Source organism: Amphibalanus amphitrite, unplaced genomic scaffold, assembly GCF_019059575.1.
Source record: "Amphibalanus amphitrite isolate SeventyFive unplaced genomic scaffold, NRLGWU_Aamphi_draft 000009F_arrow, whole genome shotgun sequence".
In the NCBI taxonomy this organism is placed as follows: domain Eukaryota; kingdom Metazoa; phylum Arthropoda; class Thecostraca; order Balanomorpha; family Balanidae; genus Amphibalanus; species Amphibalanus amphitrite.
In genome coordinates, this window is record NW_024881505.1 from 2,013,285 (window position 1) to 2,030,289 (window position 17,005).

At 50.6% G+C, this 17,005-nt stretch overlaps 1 protein-coding gene across 2 annotated transcripts; it reads right to left on the reverse strand.

Annotated features, from left to right (window-relative positions):
- Window positions 1-964: 964 nt before the first annotated feature.
- Window positions 965-12,278, reverse strand: LOC122380477 (zinc finger protein 628-like). Of its 2 annotated transcripts, XM_043363662.1 has the most exons (8): window positions 12,012-12,113; window positions 9,406-10,492; window positions 6,631-7,734; window positions 6,000-6,181; window positions 5,233-5,568; window positions 4,584-4,832; window positions 3,799-4,083; window positions 965-2,471 (listed from the first exon to the last, which is right to left on the reverse strand). In XM_043363662.1, the coding sequence occupies exons 3-8, from the start codon at window positions 7,706-7,708 to the stop codon at window positions 1,896-1,898; spliced, it is 2,706 nt and encodes a 901-aa protein (XP_043219597.1). In that variant the 5' UTR covers window positions 7,709-7,734; window positions 9,406-10,492; window positions 12,012-12,113; the 3' UTR covers window positions 965-1,895. The 2 variants fall into 2 exon arrangements, with proteins under 2 accessions (XP_043219597.1, XP_043219606.1); XM_043363671.1 differs by lacking the exon at window positions 9,406-10,492 and having other exon boundaries at window positions 12,012-12,278.
- Between the last annotated feature and the right edge of the window lie 4,727 nt (window positions 12,279-17,005).

Here is a 17,005-nt window from a genome sequence, read left to right on the forward strand (position 1 = left end):
GATTGCGCTGAAAGTTGGCATGTAGGTACGCACCCACTAGGCTCTGCATATCCATGTGCCAGAGTTGGGGTGCTGCTGCACGTGCGCACGTGCAGGGGTCGTTTCCAGATCTCGAGAACGGCTCGACCGATTGCGCTCAAATTTGGTACACAGTTAGGGACCGGTTAGTAGGGTGCCGTGCACAAGTCAGTTGGGACCCATTTTGCACGTGCGCACGTGCAGGGTGCCGCTTCCAGATCTCGAGAACGGCTGGGCCGATTGTGCCCAAATTTGGCACATCGCTAGAGACCGGTTAGTAGGGTGCCGTGCACAAGTCAGTTGGAGGTACCCCCTCGCAATTTCGCACGTGCAAGGCCCACCCTCTCGCTCGCTCCGTTAGTCGCCCCAAAAGGCGTTATACTGGTAGTAGAGCGGCGATTATAGTGGATGGTAACTACCATAGCCTTTCAATGTCCAACCCCGCTGAATGATTTACTTTTTTTGGGAAGGGTCAACATTGCTGTTTACTTCAGATTTAGTTCAGGTCAAAGCCAGCAAGATCAGGAAGTTGGTCAAGTCAAGGGATGGCATACTCAAGCTACATATCAATTTGATTTGACAGCTAATTGTGAGACCATTTGGAGCAGTTCGAAACTCGCTATGGTTGTACACTGTACACTGTATAGTGTTACTGCAAAAAAGACCTGAACGCGACATGCAAGGGTCCAGAGGGGTCTTAGCACCGGGTGTAGCCCTTAGGGATGGGTACTATGTTATCAAGCATCACACTCAGGCACTCAGGCATTGAACCCCGTACGAAGGGCGGTGCAAATAGCCTGACCACCACGTTCCTCGCTCACGTTCATCTACCCCACGATACCCCAGTCGATCCGTTATGCAGAGTAAGGTTTCAAATAGCATGACTATCGTGTTCCTTAGCGCATAGTGCCTTACTCCGGACAATACGCAGCCCAAATGCTTTAGGTGATGAATAGAAAACGTACATTGTTCAGCACACAAACTCGTGGTGACAACGAAATGGTACAAACGATCACGAAATCGCGAAGAAAGGGGGCGACGTGCCATCTTTACACGCTATGCCTTCCCTCCCTCTACGCAAATGCTTCAAGCAAACTGCTTCTGGATTACAAGCAACATCAGACAAATGACGACAGGACAAAATCGCACGAATGACCAAGCTAACAATACAAGCGCAACCACGCACAAAACCCATCAAGACAACCAAGTAAACTGAATTCCTGAAATGATATATGTTGCTGTAGCTTGAAAGCTACAACACTGCAGTTCACATGTAGAAATGTGTCACTCCACATCTTCGCTCGGGTCTACATTCAGTGAAACTTAATGAATGCCAGTTAGATAGTTCCAGACGAGATATGTCAGAAGCGGTGAATTGAACCTTCCCCTTTCGTTGCATCATAGTTTGCGCTGCGCAGTACGTCTATAACTACAGTCGCACACCCCTACCCAGCTCTCCATTTCCTTGTACATGGCCTTTATACAACGAAAAAACAATGCACTTCAAATAACAATTCATACAAAGTGTCAGATAAGCACTCAATCGGCAGGTAAGCGGAGCGTCCCAGGCTGGCAGGTTAACATGAGAAGGGGATATACACACAGACACTCTTTCCCCACAGTTCAACACTTTCCTTCTCTCACGAGGGATGCAGTGTCCTTAGAAGCAGAGATCATCCGAATGTCTATCCTTCCTCAGACTGTTCCTCATTGAGTCCAGCATGACCTGTCCCATGTTGGTCACACGATCAGCCCAGCGTCCTGACCCAGCAGCTTTGCGGTCCGTCAGCGACCAGTGGCAGACACCGAACGAGCCTACCGCCACTGGAGGGACGTCATCGCACCTCCCGGGGTGCTGCTTGGGCCGCTGGAGTCGATCACACCTCACACTCCACAATGATGATCTCCTTACACTCCGGGCCCACCACTGCCGTCACCACGTCCTCGGCAGGCGGCGGCGGCGGCGGCGGGGCGGCGGCCACCACCACCGGCTGGCCGGCGGGCGCGCTGCCCGACACCGGCACCAGGTGTGTGATCCCGCCGCTCAGCGGGCCGGCGGCTACCAGCCGCGTGCCCGGCGGCAGCGCGCCACCGCCCTCCAGCCGCAGAGGGATGCGCGCGCTCTCCAGCGAGTGTTTGACGATGTCCTGCGCGGGCGCTCCGTGCGGCGGGCGCGGCGCGATGCGGGCCGGCGCGCGGCGCGACTGGTAGGTGCGCAGTCCGTCGCGCCGCGCCCGCGCCGCCTCCTCTTCCTCCAGGCGCTCGTGAACCTCCTCGTGCCGGCGCAGGTGGCCCAGGTAGCCGAACTGTCGGCCGCACGTGCAGCACACGTACGGCCGCTCCTGCGTGTGACTCCGTACGTGGTCCTGCAGCTCCGAGCGGCCGTGGAACGTCTTGGAACACATGTAGCAGCCGTAGTTGCGCTCCTTCAGATGGATCCTCTTGATGTGACCCTGGGAACACCGATAACGCGAAGTAAGTTAGAGGTTACATTACACAACACATGGTAATGTGCTGAGCTTCTAGCAAGTTGGTATCCATCTTTTTACAACATAGTAACGAATGTATAATAATAACGTTACATAAACATAATCCAAAAAACGTTTTCAATGCAACTGGGAGAACTTCACAAAATCAAATACTAAAACGATTGCTTTTCCAAGCACATGTAGACTCTGGCTGATGAGTGATGGTATGATGCGACGCATGCCCTTACTACCATCTTCTGTCATTCTGTTATGCCTGCCTTAACACCACACATTAGCAGCCCTCTGTACCTTAACCCTCGCCCATATTGGTGTTTTTCCAGCCGCGAACGTATAAGGGAGGGGGGCGGGTCCGTTGGACCCCTTCTTGCCGTTTCGCCCCTGATCGAGCAAGAGCTTCGCGAAAAAAACGAGCGTGTTGCCCGTGACGAGAGGAAGTCGATAATGCCCAATTTTAAGGTACTGGGTCATTGGTTGACCTTCCAGGTCAGGTCAATGACCCAAAAGTCGAGAAAATCGGGACCTGTTGGCTGTTAGAAGTAGAACGTCGTAAAGTGTGGCTGCTATGTTTTTTTTGGGGGGGGGGGGGCGCTGAACACGAATATCATGGTAGTTTTGATCACTGATGATGACTTCATGCATTTAGGCCAGGCCGGGTCAGGTCAGGTCAGGTCAACCAGTAGGGGCCCTGCCGGGTATTCGTAGTAAGCGTCAATCGCCTTTGACAGCTTCGTAACATGTTACAAAACTAATTTGTAAATGTTGAAATGGTTGCTAAATTCGAATTCAGCTCCAAAAACTAGCATAGAAAGTAGAAACATGTAAAACTCGAAAAAAAGAAACGAGGTCATCAAAGGTCTATGACCTGACCTGAGCTTCAGGTAACCTTGACACCCACCCTAATGCATGGGGGCAACATCATATCACATGTTTGAAGGCTTGGAACCACGAAAAGACTGCAAACGCGCGGCTAATGCGAGCCGACATACGCTGAATCGCGATTCCGGCCAAACATGGTCTCGAAAAGTAGGTCACAGGACAAAGGTCATTTGGGCCAGGGGCATGAAATTTTCAGGGTAGGTGTAAAATTGATTAATCATGCGAGGGTACTGAAAGTTTCGTCGCAAATCAGCCGCTTTTTACGCGAGTTATTCGCGAAAAACCGAGAGGGGGTCCGGGGGAGTCCGTTCGACCCCCCCCCCCCCCCTATACGGGCGAGGGTAAACTAAGTCACACCGTCATAATGCACGGCCTGACACGGTTCACACAATCGACCCCTTCCGTGACCACTCACCCGCAGTGAATCCGGCATGAACGTCTTCTTACAGCCGGGCGCGGGACACGGCACACGTTTAATGCTGTCCGTGTGCATTTTCAGCACGTGTCGGTCGCGGGTCTGTTGCCAGGCGAAGGTCAAGTCGCACTTGTCGCACTTGAAGCGCTGCAGCGTGGCGTCGTGCATCGCCTCGTGCTGTCGCAGGTTGGAGAGCCGGGAGAACATACGGCCGCAGGTGGAGCAGGGGAACTGCTCGGCCGAGTCCGGCGAGCCGGCGCCGCCGCGCGCCACATCCTCAATCACCTGAGGGAGACGGGGCGGAGGGAACGACTGTTAGTCATGAAAGTCACTCAACGGAAGTTGAGGTTGGTTGAAAGAGGTGATGGGGAGTGTGAGAAGGAGTGGTTGAGGATCGAGGAGTGTTGGAGAGGAGTGGTTGAGGAGAGGCGATGGTTGAAAATTCAGAAGACACGTGAACTGAAAATTCGGGTTAACCGCGAATATTGATAACGGAGGTGGGTAATAGGCCGGGTAGGTGTTCGAATAGTTGTTTTACTACTACGTTCAGTAAGTACGTGGTTCAGCCACACATACACGCCGGCTGTGACAGTGAAACTGAGTAGCGATTCTTCGATCTCCTTACAATAGCACTAAAAACACAGAAGCCAAACAATAGCGGTTTAATTCATCTCGAGCGTATAGGAAATCCGTAAGATCAGCCTAACCGGCTTTTACATCATTTAAACTCCCAAGAGTTGTGTTGTAAGAAAAACTGTCACATATACAAGGCCACCAGGTCCCACCTTATCCAGATGTTGCTCCTCCCCACCCTCCGCCTCGCCCTCCTTCTTCTCCGGCTCCTCGGGCTCCTCCGGCGGCGGCGGCGGGGTGGGCGGTGCCGGCGGCGAGCCCAGCCGCTCCGTCTCCGTCAGGTAGAGGATCTCGTTGACATCGTACTGCGTGCCGACGCTCTGTACGGCCACCAGCTCCTCCATAAGGTTATCCACCTCGGTGGAGCGGTCGGCGGCCGCCAGTAGGCCGGCCGGCTCCTCCTGGGGACCGGGATAGATGGCACGTCAGACAAGGGAGCTACTGAAGTTCAGATACGACCATACTTGTAGAACAAAGTCGACTCATCGTACAAGACAATCAAAACAACAGGCAAGATACAAAGTTATATCTACCTGCCTTGAGTATTTTATGCATAGTATGACGTGATACTACGTGACTGAAAAATGCGATACCAGTAAACAAATACGTCACTTATAAGAAACCAATCGATACCAGGTTTGCCGTTTGCACGGCACTATAATTATTGATCAAAGTTCAATCAAGAAATAAAACGTCGCGTTTAGGTCAGGAAGCCAAAGTCCAGTACTCCTACGCATTGTAAAAACGAATCAGATCCGCTGAGCTTCAGTCACAGTATTGTCTTTCTCTTAATCGACATACCTCCTTCCTCTCCCTGCTGTCGGAGAGCATGAAAGACGACCTGGGCCGGGCCGGCTGCTCGGTGCCGGCGCTCTCCTTCGTCACCGGTTCCTCCGCGTCACTGAGGTCGACCACCGTCTCCTCCTCCTCCTCTTCCGCTGCTCTGCCCGCGGCGCTGCATGCGTGCCGGGTCAGCTCCTCGGCAGAGGGGAACGCCTCCTGGCAGACGGCGCAGCGCAGACTGTCCGCCGGGTGGTCGGCCAGGTGGCGGCGCAGCTTGGCTCGCGAGTCGAGCCGCGCGCCGCACACACCGCAGTGGAACCGGCGCCCGGCCTGCGACTGGCGGCGCATCGGCTGCTGCAAGGGGCAGAGGGCACAGGTGAGGTGAAACTGGAACGGTGCTACATATTTTCGCTTTGGAAGTCAAGAGTAGGTAGAGCAGTAGGCAGCGCACGACAACATATAAATGTAGCGTGTAATGTATTATAATAGCTTCTAGTCGATCATTATTGATGCCTAATGCCGGATGCGGTGATTTTATGAAATCATCACCGAGGGATAAAAAGGGGCTGCAGCCTGCAAACAACAACTGAAACTTTTTCTAACTCGACAAATCGCAATTACTATGAATTAGTATCTTACTCTCTGTTTGCAAAGCTTACAATTTACATACATATCATGTTTTAATCACTATTTATACAAATATCATCGCATGTTTCACTCCCCATTTGCACTCCAAATGCAGCTGCCGTCGTCTTAACCACAGCGTTAACGTACTCCAGGCTTACCTGAACCTCCGACTGATGCATCAGCCGAATGTGACCAGCCAGCTGTGAGCGGTTGCGGAACTTCTTCGGGCAGAACGGACACATGTGCATCGACTTGACCTCGTGCGTCTCGGCGTGGGCGCTGAGTGCGTTGGCCTGGCTGAAGCGTTTGCCGCACACGGAGCATACGTAAGGCCGCTCGCCTGGCAGATGGAAGGCACGAGTCAGGGGTGGATTCATTGGGGGCAGTACGTCTGAGGATCAGCGGCAGACAAGCAGAAATGAAAACCCTTGAAAGCCCAACAAGTAACAAACAGGTTTGATAATACTTTTTTACATTTAGTCCGAACATTTTGAATGGAAGGATTCACAAGGATACAAATTACAAATGCATATATGAAAAAACTATCGATAGGTGATAGCGCAAAAGATTAAAGATCTTGCCAGACAATACACGCTAAAATAAGTTATTGGCTTTGCTCACATACAAAGCTAAATCTGCATCAGGCCTCAGAGCAAACCCAGAAACATGAAATTGCAATGAAGAATTCTCCAAGTTGTCACAGTTATGTCAAAGGATAATACCAATACCCCCCCCCCCCCCCGTGACGTGCCCCTCCCCAATCGCCCGCCGGCAGACTGCATTACTCACCGGTGTGGATGCGACGGTGACGGTACAGGTTGGACATGTGCGAAAACTGCCTCCCGCACACATCGCACACGCTCTTCTTGATGCCCAGATGGAGGTTCATGTGGCTCTTGAGGTCGGCGCGCCGCAGGAACTCTCGGCCGCAGAAGGCGCACGGGTAGATGGTGCCTCCGTGCTCGTTGGCGCGGTGGCTCACCAGGGAGTAGGCTGAGTCGAACAGCCGGCCGCAGTCGGCGCAGGGCGGCACTGGCGGCTCGCACTCCTCCCCATCCTCGCCCTCCACCGTGCCGGCCGCCTCTGTACAGTCGTCGCAGTAGCCGCCGGCGCCCTTGCCCGGCGGACCGCCGCATGCCCGGCAGCGCGGTGGCCGGGCGGGCGGCCGACTGGAGCGGCGAGACGGGATCAGCGCCTCGCGCACCGCCAGCCGCGTCTCGATCTTGGCCGGCCCGTCGGCGGCCACGGGCGCGCTGTGGAGTGTCACCTGGTTCGACTCCGTGTCCCCGCCGTCGCCCAGGTCAGAGTCGAGCAGGGTGAACAGCAGCACCTTCCTGCCATCGCCGGCCGCGGCCGCCGCGCTCTGCGCGTCCAGAACAGAGCCGGCGTCCTGCAGCGTGCCGGCGCTGCCGGCGGAGCCCTCAGCGTCGAGGAACATCACCTCCGGGACGACAGACGAAGCCTTCGTCTCAGCAGTCCCGGGTTCAGCAGTCATGGGCTCGCTATCTGTTGCCATCATTACGGTCTCATCTGCTACTGTCCCAGTCTCAGCAGCCACATCATCAGCCTCCATAGCCTCAATGTCAGAGGTCAAACCACCATCCTCTGCAGCCTCAATAGTTTCGCCAGCTTCAGTGTCAGCATAAACAACTATAGTCTGTGTTTTCATAATGCCTGCGTTAGAATCCGCCGCCTCCGTTTCTGTCACAGAGGCCTCGGTGTCGGTGAGAACTGCCTCTCCGTCCCCAGCAGTGCCAGAGGAGGTGGTCATGGTGATTGATGTAGAGACCAGGGCCTGTGTGTCATCATCTTCAGAGGGTGCGGCCAGCGACAGCCCCTCTTCACTCCAGCTGACGTCTTCAGACATCGCGATGGCAGTTGTCTGGGCGTTATCTGAAATACGGTAAAATATGATGTTGCGAATTTGAACTAAATAATAATGGCATTTAGGGACAAAAGTCAAAGGACGGCCTATAGTTAGATAAATTATGCAACTTTGGGGGGATGTAACAAATGTTGGGATTTCAGTATAATCTCAAAATGCTTATTGAAAGTGGCCTTAATTTTGGTTCAGTTCATTCAGTGACACCTTACAAATAAAGTAGAGTTAACCATGATGTAGCTACCATATGTCAGAGGTTCGGGATTTTAGTTTTGAGGCCATAGTAGTTTTTAAATGTGCAGGAAAATATGGCACTGCCACACTTCCCTATAAAAGGTGTCATACGTGTGGAAGAGATCCGAACGGTTCGATTCACTTTTCATATATAGGGTAAGGGCGGGTAAGAGTACGCGGGCGATAAGAGTACGCATCAGCTGTTTTGGTTGCTTAGCAACGCGGGCTTGTCGAGTTTATGAAGTGACATGAAGCCGCCAGCGCGTGCTTGTCACCAACGGAACGTGGGCGTTGAGCGGCGACGCTGTTGAGTTTAAGGCGATGAATATTATTTTCGAGCGTTATGATTTTATTATGGTATGGTACAATAATTTTGATACTTGGCAGTTGAGATAAGGTACATTTCCGTGATTGTTGTGGGAAACTTGTGAGGTTATCTGGGGAAATACTGTGCAGTGGAATATTATGTTTCCGAAGTTTTGCACAACGTTTCGGGGTTGTTTTGTGCGCGAATTGCATGTACGGTAAGAGGACGCACTGTTCAGGAGGGTAAGAGTACGCAGAATTATACATTAAATCGAATATACAGAAATATAAAATCATTAATCTATCGCTCAATGACGTTTGTTTTGTAGGTATATCATCAATGGAGCACTATGATGCAGATGCGTACCCGAAATTCTTCCAAATACGAGTTATTCTCCCTTTTGATATTGCATTTTTTTTTAAGAAACACACGACATGATTATTTTCTGATTTATAGACTTGAAAGATTTATTTTATGTTTTTCTTTTTGGATACTAGAATTAACTTAAATGCCTTTTGAGTTTGAAGTTAAGCATTTGGACAGCACAAGCTGCATAGGTGTGTGTTCATATGCTTGCGTACTCCACCCGCCTGGCGTGCGTACTCTTACACACCCCATATGGTAAGAGTACGCAACTGCAGCGGTTCAGAAAATGTCAGTTTTAGACCACTTCCATTTACGCTGAAGGATCGTTGCCCCATGGGTTGATGGCTAATTCAATGAACTTTAATATTCCCTATTTGCGATTTCTTTCTTTCAAATATTAAACAAATGAGAGCAAGAAATCCACTAAGTGCGTACTCTTATACGACTTCACCCTAAACTTTGCATGTCTTACATTATATGACGTTCTGAATCCAGATATGATACTCACATGACGCAAATACCTTTCATATTAAGCCCAAAACACCAGCCCGTCCCACCCCTTCACAGCATAACACACACCGACGGAGTGGCACGACCGCATCAAACACCGCCGTTGCGACATTCCCATTGTGAAAACATATTTGCTGTCCATTTTCATGGTGTCATGAAAGTGACATCACAATTACAAAACACGAAAAAATGGTTAGAAAATGGGAATGGGGAACTGTTGAGAATCAGGGTTTTATATGGGAGAGAAGTGATACAATTTACTTACCTCAGAGCTAGTTGCTGCGCTGCTGACTGTGGTGAGGGTAAATCTTCCTGGCAGCCTGCAGAAAGTGGTGCACGCTTTCCTCTGGTGGCACGGAGCTCAGGAAGACGTACCGGCCCAGGTACTGGTCGATGTATTTCGCCTTGTTACCGGGTCGGGAGCACCACTCCTTTACGTCCCTCCAGAGCCGTGTGATCTTTTGCGTCCTCACCTCCTTATCAACGGGACTCACAAAGTTCTCCTTGTGGTTGACAGTACAATGCTGAAAGCCAAGTTCGGTCAGACGACGATAAGCTGCCCCACCGTCTGTGTGGATGATTGTCCCAGCCAGCACGTGCCTTACAATGAGCGGTATGAGAGCTCCCTCAGCCTCATCCTCTCTTTGCTCTTCTGTGCTCAGTGGTTCTGAGAGAGGAACAATGAACTTTTTCTCACTGTCACGTTCTATACCCCCCAAAAGCCAGACACGGCTTGGTTTGTGACCATGATTGATCTTTTCTTTGATGAAAAATGTCTGGTCGATTTCTACAATCTTTCCAGGTCCACCTATTGGCTCCTGATGGTCCAGCCACCTTTGGCAGACCTCTGAACATAGGATTCTCCAGTCCACGCTTGTCTTCAATGTGATCCCCAGATTTCGAGAGGCAGCACTGTGACACCACTTTTTCTGCACAAACAGATTAATAAATAACAGTACTTGCCATGCGTTGATGTGACTTCCTTCAAGAATAGTCCCTTTTTTGTCTGAGATGCTGAAGGAGCAAGAGCGCCGCTTCTTCTTTTTCGCCACTGGGACGTTAGCAGTGCAGCGCCACAGGCCTCTGTCCTCATAAAATGTACACTCCTTATCACACAAAGGACAGGTGACACTTGACGGCAGAATTCCGTGCTCACGAAAAATGTGCTGGGCGCGCTCCTCGTTGTGGTATACAACTGAGACTAGCTCATATTCCTCCCACTTGCATCCGGAGCAGTAGGATTCACCCGACACGGCAGTCATGTTCACCACGAACTGACGGCAACAAAACAAACTCTTTTCATACTGGATTTCGATATCATTATAAATCCCGGAGGTGTCCTCATCCTGATCCTGTCACGGAACAAAATGTCAGATGCAAGATTGAAAATGTTTTGCACAAACTTTGCAGAAGTATTGAAAACAGAAAATCATTTAAACATTTGAAAGTTACCTTACCTTACCTTACACTCATCGGGAATTTTGAAAGGCAACTCGCCTGTAGGGCCCGCTCTCGCCGAGCTCGTGACTGGTTGTCATCTCTATCTCTAGATTAGGAATCTGATACATCAGATTGGCCTAATGCTTGTCGAGTCTGGATCTGAAGGCGTGGAGGGATGAGGCCTGGACAACTGATGCATGGACTACGGAGGGAGTTCCAGTCGTTGAGCGCTCGAACAGTGAACAGTTGTCTCCTGGCTCGTGACTTGGCATGTGGTTCGTTCAGCTTCCAGGAATGGCCACGGTTGGACCTCGTGGACACAGGCTTGACAAACTTGTCCGAGTCGATATCGATCTCGTTATGCAGCAGCTGGTACATTCCAATCATGTCACCACGGCGTCTTCCGTGGAGCAGCGAAGGAAGCTCAGGCACTTCAGTCTCTCAGTATATGGCTTGCTCCTGATGCCGGGCACTAAACGAGTAGCGCACCACTGGACTCGCTCCACAAGCTTGATGTCTGCACGATTGAACGGGCCCCATATCACATATGAGGTTACCGAATTCAAGGTGGGGCCTGGCAAAAGACTTGTATAAAATCGTCAGGGTGATCCCGTCCCGTCCAGATTCGAGAACAAACTCCGGATCAGAGATGGGATCCGTGAAGCCTTCGACACAGCAGAGGAAGCCCACCTCCTGAACTTCAGCTCTGGGTGGATGACGACTCCCAGATCTCTCTCAACTGAGGTGGAGGTGAGGCAGATACCGTTCATAGTGTACCAGTGACCAGAGTTCCTGGCCCGACGTTCAAGGATGCTCGCTTGATCGCTCGGCTCCAGTCATCTGGGACTTCCAGACAAGAGGTGCACATTGCCCCACCGCACTCTGCACCGTGTGCCGTGAAGAGGCTGAAGTGTCGGAGCACATGCGGCTCCGCTGCCCGGCCCTTGGGCTCGCTGACGCCCACCAGACTCGAACATCTGCTTCGCCAATTTTTGTGGCCCCAAAACTTCCTGCAAGGACCTTGTTACACGCCTGACACTATAGTGAGCTAAGGATATTGTGGTATTAGGTTTCAATGTAAATAAAAGCATATCCGAATGCTCAAACATTGGACATTGAAACATTGAAAACAAACATTGAAAATGCTCAAACATTGGAGCGTTCGAGGCCCCAGAATGCTCTGTCTGGTTGATATAGCCTTGGACGGTAAATGTCATATTTAAGTGGCTTATTTTTGACGCAAACAAGCACTCATTTCTTCGCGCAAATCATGCAGAACTTTCAGCGCAAGATCGGTTGCGCCAAATTTTGGCGCATGAGGCTCTCACGAGCGTCCAGCAGAGTGTATGGATGTTTTCCAGTCCGGCATGCAGGTAGTTAAAATTGTACGTTTTTATGAATAAGACATGAAGTTGAATTGTGAAATTTTACCTTCAAGCCGTTTTCAGGCAACCGAATATCCAGCGCCGTCGCTTCATATGTTGTTGTATTGCATAGCGCGGAGGAGATTGAAAAGAGAACTTTCAAAATGGCGAAGGCCTTGATATGACGTCATAGAACAAAATGAGTTTCTATTTATGGTACTTTGTTTTTTTCATTCAGTCAGAGTAAATATGAACATAAGAGCATCAGCTTGTAAATACAAAGTGCAGAAAAAGCGGGAACCGAAATGCCTGAAAAAATGTTTAAAAGGCTTTCGAATCAAAACCAAATCAGACTCTAAAGTCTTTTACGCTTTTACGTAAACAATTTTCAATTATGCAAATATTTATCACATTTGTAACAGTCACACCATATATGAATCAAAATATTTAAATGAAATCTACCTCTAAATTATTATTGGCTTTAACTTTTTCAAGAGTGGAAATGTTTCGAGTAAAATTCTTGCATTTCTGAATTTTGGTCGTCTGGTATTTAGGTAAATGATATCGTGTTGATATGTTCGGGGCTTGCTGGATATGTAGTGATTCATGCCTAACCAAAATAAGTAAGTGCCCCAGATAGATACTACCCCCAGTCACGGTCATACTAGTTCTACCCTTGGCGATATTTCTTCGGAGCGTTCAGCGCGCCGGGTCAGGGGGTATATAGGGCCTTGGGCATTCTTGCGAGACACGTGGCAGGGACACGCCTAAGAGCTGGACTTTTTGATGACGTCTTCGGGTGACGTCATGTCGTGTGTGACGTTTCGTGAGCAGGTAAGGAAAAGTCACATCCGCTGGCGAACATTGGTGCGGTAAATGGCAAACACAAATGCTGCGCAGAAAAGACAATGTGTAACTTAAGACAACATTCGTTCGGACGACAATAACCCGGTTTACATGGACAACACTATTCGACCGCCACCCTTGCAGCCATTCTATAACTCAGGAACTACTGGACCGATCGGAACGAACGAAACACCATTCGAATCAGGGGGTACGATTTTATCAGCCGTTTCGAAGCTCGTGACCCCAGGTGACCTTGGTGACCTCAAGAGGTCAACTCGGCATTGACGCCTATTGCAGCCATTCTATAACTCAGGAACTACTGGGCCGATCGCGGTAAAAACACCACCAGTCGAATCAGCGTATACGATTTCATCAGCCGTTTCGAATATGGTGACCTCAGGTGACCTCGGTGACCTCAAAAGGTCAACATAACGTTTTCGCCTATTGCAGCCATTCTATAACTCAGGAACTGCCGGGCCGATCGCGACGAAAACACCACCAGTCGATTCAGCGTATGCGATTTCATCAGCCGTTTCGAATATGGTGACCTCAGGTGACCTCGGTGACCTTAGGAGGTCACATGACCGTTGTGGCCTATGGCAGCCATTCTATAACTCAGGAACTACTGGGCCGATCGTGACGAAAACACCACCAGTCGATTCAGCGTATGCGATTTCATCAGCCGTTTCGAATATGGTGACCTCAGGTGACCTCAGTGACCTTGGGAGGTCACATGACCGTTGTGGCCTATGGCAGCCATTCTATAACTCAGGAACTGCTGGGCTGATCGTGACGAAAACACCACCAGTCGATTCAGCGTATGCGATTTCATCAGCCGTTTCGAATATGGTGACCTCAGGTGACCTCAGTGACCTTGGGAGGTCACATGACCGTTGTGGCCTATGGCAGCCATTCTATAACTCAGGAACTACTGGGCCGATCGCGACGAAAACACCACCAGTCGATTCAGCGTATGCGATTTCATCAGCCGTTTCGAATATGGTGACCTCAGGTGACCTCGGTGACCTCAAAAGGTCAACTTAACGTTTTCGCCTATTGCAGCCATTCTATAACTCAGGAACTACTGGGCCGATCGTGACGAAAACACCACCAGTCGATTCAGCGTATGGGATTTCATCAGCCGTTTCGAATATGGTGACCTCAGGTGACCTCGGTGACCTTGGGAGGTCACATGACCGATGTGGCCTATGGCAGCCATTCTATAACTCAGGAACTACTGGGCCGATCGCGACGAAAACACCACCAGTCGATTCAGCGTATGCGATTTCATCAGCCGTTTCGAATATGGTGACCTCAGGTGACCTCAGTGACCTTGGCAGGTCACATGACCGTTGTGGCCTAAGGCAGCCATTCTATAACTCAGGAACTGCTGGGCCGATCGTGACGAAAACACCACCAGTCGATTCAGCGTATGCGATTTCATCAGCCGTTTCGAATATGGTGACCTCAGGTGACCTCGGTGACATTGGGAGGTCACATGACCGATGTGGCCTATGGCAAACATTCTATAACTCAGGAACTACTCGGCCGATCGTGACGAAAACACCACCAGTCGATTCAGCGTATGCGATTTCATCAGCCGTTTCGAATATGGTGACCTCAGGTGACCTCGGTGACCTTGGGAGGTCACATGACCGATGTGGCCTATGGCAGCCATTCTATAACTCAGGAACTACTGGGCCGATCGCGACGAAAACACCACCAGTCGATTCACCGTATGCGATTTCATCAGCCGTTTCGAATATGGTGACCTCAGGTGACCTCGGTGACCTCAAAAGGTCAACTTAACGTTTTCGCCTATTGCAGCCATTCTATAACTCAGGAACTGCTGGGCCGATCGTGACGAAAACACCACCAGTCGATTCAGCGTATGCGATTTCATCAGCCGTTTCGAATATGGTGACCTCAGGTGACCTCGGTGACCTTGGGAGGTCACATGACCGATGTGGCCTATGGCAGCCATTCTATAACTCAGGAACTACTGGGCCGATCGCGACGAAAACACCACCAGTCGATTCAGCGTATGTGATTTCATCAGCCGTTTCGAATATGGTGACCTCAGGTGACCTCGGTGACCTTGGGAGGTCACATGACCGATGTGGCCTATGGCAGCCATTCAATAACTCAGGAACTACTGGGTCGATCGCGACAAAAACACCACCAGTCGATTCAGCGTATGCGATTTTATCAGCCGTTTCGAATATGGTGACCTCAGGTGACCTCGGTGACCTTGTGAGGTCACATGACTGTTGTGGCCTATGGCAGTAATTCTATAACTCAGGAACTACTGGGCCGATCGTGACGAAAACACCACCAGTCGATTCAGCGTATGCGATTTCATCAGCCGTTTCGAATATGGTGACCTCAGGTGACCTCAGTGACCTTGGGAGGTCACATGACCGTTGTGTCCTAAGGCAGCCATTCTATAACTCAGGAACTGCTGGGCCGATCGTGACGAAAACACCACCAGTCGATTCAGCGTATGCGATTTCATCAGCCGTTTCGAATATGGTGACCTCAGGTGACCTCGGTGACCTTGGGAGGTCACATGACCGATGTGGCCTATGGCAGCCATTCTATAACTCAGGAACTACTAGGCCGATCGTGACGAAAACACCACCAGTCGATTCAGCGTATGCGATTTCATCAGCCGTTTCGAATATGGTGACCTCAGGTGACCTCGGTGACCTTGGGAGGTCACATGACCGATGTGGCCTATGGCAGCCATTCTATAACTCAGGAACTACTGGGCCGATCGCGACGAAAACACCACCAGTCGATTCAGCGTATGTGATTTCATCAGCCGTTTCGAATATGGTGACCTCAGGTGACCTCGGTGACCTTGGGAGGTCACATGACCGATGTGGCCTATGGCAGCCATTCAATAACTCAGGAACTACTGGGTCGATCGCGACAAAAACACCACCAGTCGATTCAGCGTATGCGATTTTATCAGCCGTTTCGAATATGGTGACCTCAGGTGACCTCGGTGACCTTGTGAGGTCACATGACTGTTGTGGCCTATGGCAGTAATTCTATAACTCAGGAACTACTGGGCCGATCGTGACGAAAACACCACCAGTCGATTCAGCGTATGCGATTTCATCAGCCGTTTCGAATATGGTGACCTCAGGTGACCTCAGTGACCTTGGGAGGTCACATGACCGTTGTGTCCTAAGGCAGCCATTCTATAACTCAGGAACTGCTGGGCCGATCGTGACGAAAACACCACCAGTCGATTCAGCGTATGCGATTTCATCAGCCGTTTCGAATATGGTGACCTCAGGTGACCTCGGTGACCTTGGGAGGTCACATGACCGATGTGGCCTATGGCAGCCATTCTATAACTCAGGAACTACTAGGCCGATCGTGACGAAAACACCACCAGTCGATTCAGCGTATGCGATTTCATCAGCCGTTTCGAATATGGTGACCTCAGGTGACCTCGGTGACCTTGGGAGGTCACATGACCGATGTGGCCTATGGCAGCCATTCTATAACTGAGGAACTACTGGGCCGATCGCGACGAAAACACCACCAGTCGATTCAGCGTATGCGATTTCATCATCCGTTTCGAATATGGTGACCTCAGGTGACCTCGGTGACCTCAAAAGGTCAACTTAACGTTTTCGCCTATTGCAGCCATTCTATAACTCAGGAACTACTGGGCCGATCGTGACGAAAACACCACCAGTCGATTCAGCGTATGTGATTTCATCAGCCGTTTCGAATATGGTGACCTCAGGTGACCTCAGTAACCTTGGGGAGGTCACATGACCGTTGTGGCCTATGGCAGCCATTCTATAACTCAGGAACTACTGGGCTGATCGTGACGAAAACACCACCAGTCGATTCACCGTATGCGATTTCATCAGCCGTTTCGAATATGGTGACCTCAGGTGACATTGGTGACCTTGGGAGGTCACACGACCGATGTGGCCTATGGCAGCCATTCTATAACTCAGGAACTACTGGGCCGATCGCGACGAAAACACCACCAGTCGATTCACCGTATGCGATTTCATCAGCCGTTTCGAATATGGTGACCTCAGGTGACCTCAGTGACCTTGGGAGGTCACATGACCGTTGTGGCCTAAGGCAGCCATTCTATAACTCAGGAACTGCTGGGCTGATCGTGACGAAAACACCACCAGTCGATTCAGCGTATGCGATTTCATCAGCCGTTTCGAATAT

What these genes read in the sequence shown, in the direction of transcription:
- LOC122380477 (XM_043363671.1), bottom strand. Translation starts at nt 7,708, where the DNA reads ATGTCTGAAGACGTCAGCTGGAGTGAAGAGGGGCTGTCGCTGGCCGCA. An exon ending in ACAGCAGGGAGAGGAAGGAG is followed by an intron (nt 4,833 to 5,232) that starts GTATGTCGATTA and finishes CCCGGTCCCCAG; the next exon opens with GAGGAGCCGGCCGGCCTACT. An exon ending in AGGAGCAACATCTGGATAAG is followed by an intron (nt 4,084 to 4,583) that starts GTGGGACCTGGT and finishes CGTCTCCCTCAG; the next exon opens with GTGATTGAGGATGTGGCGCG.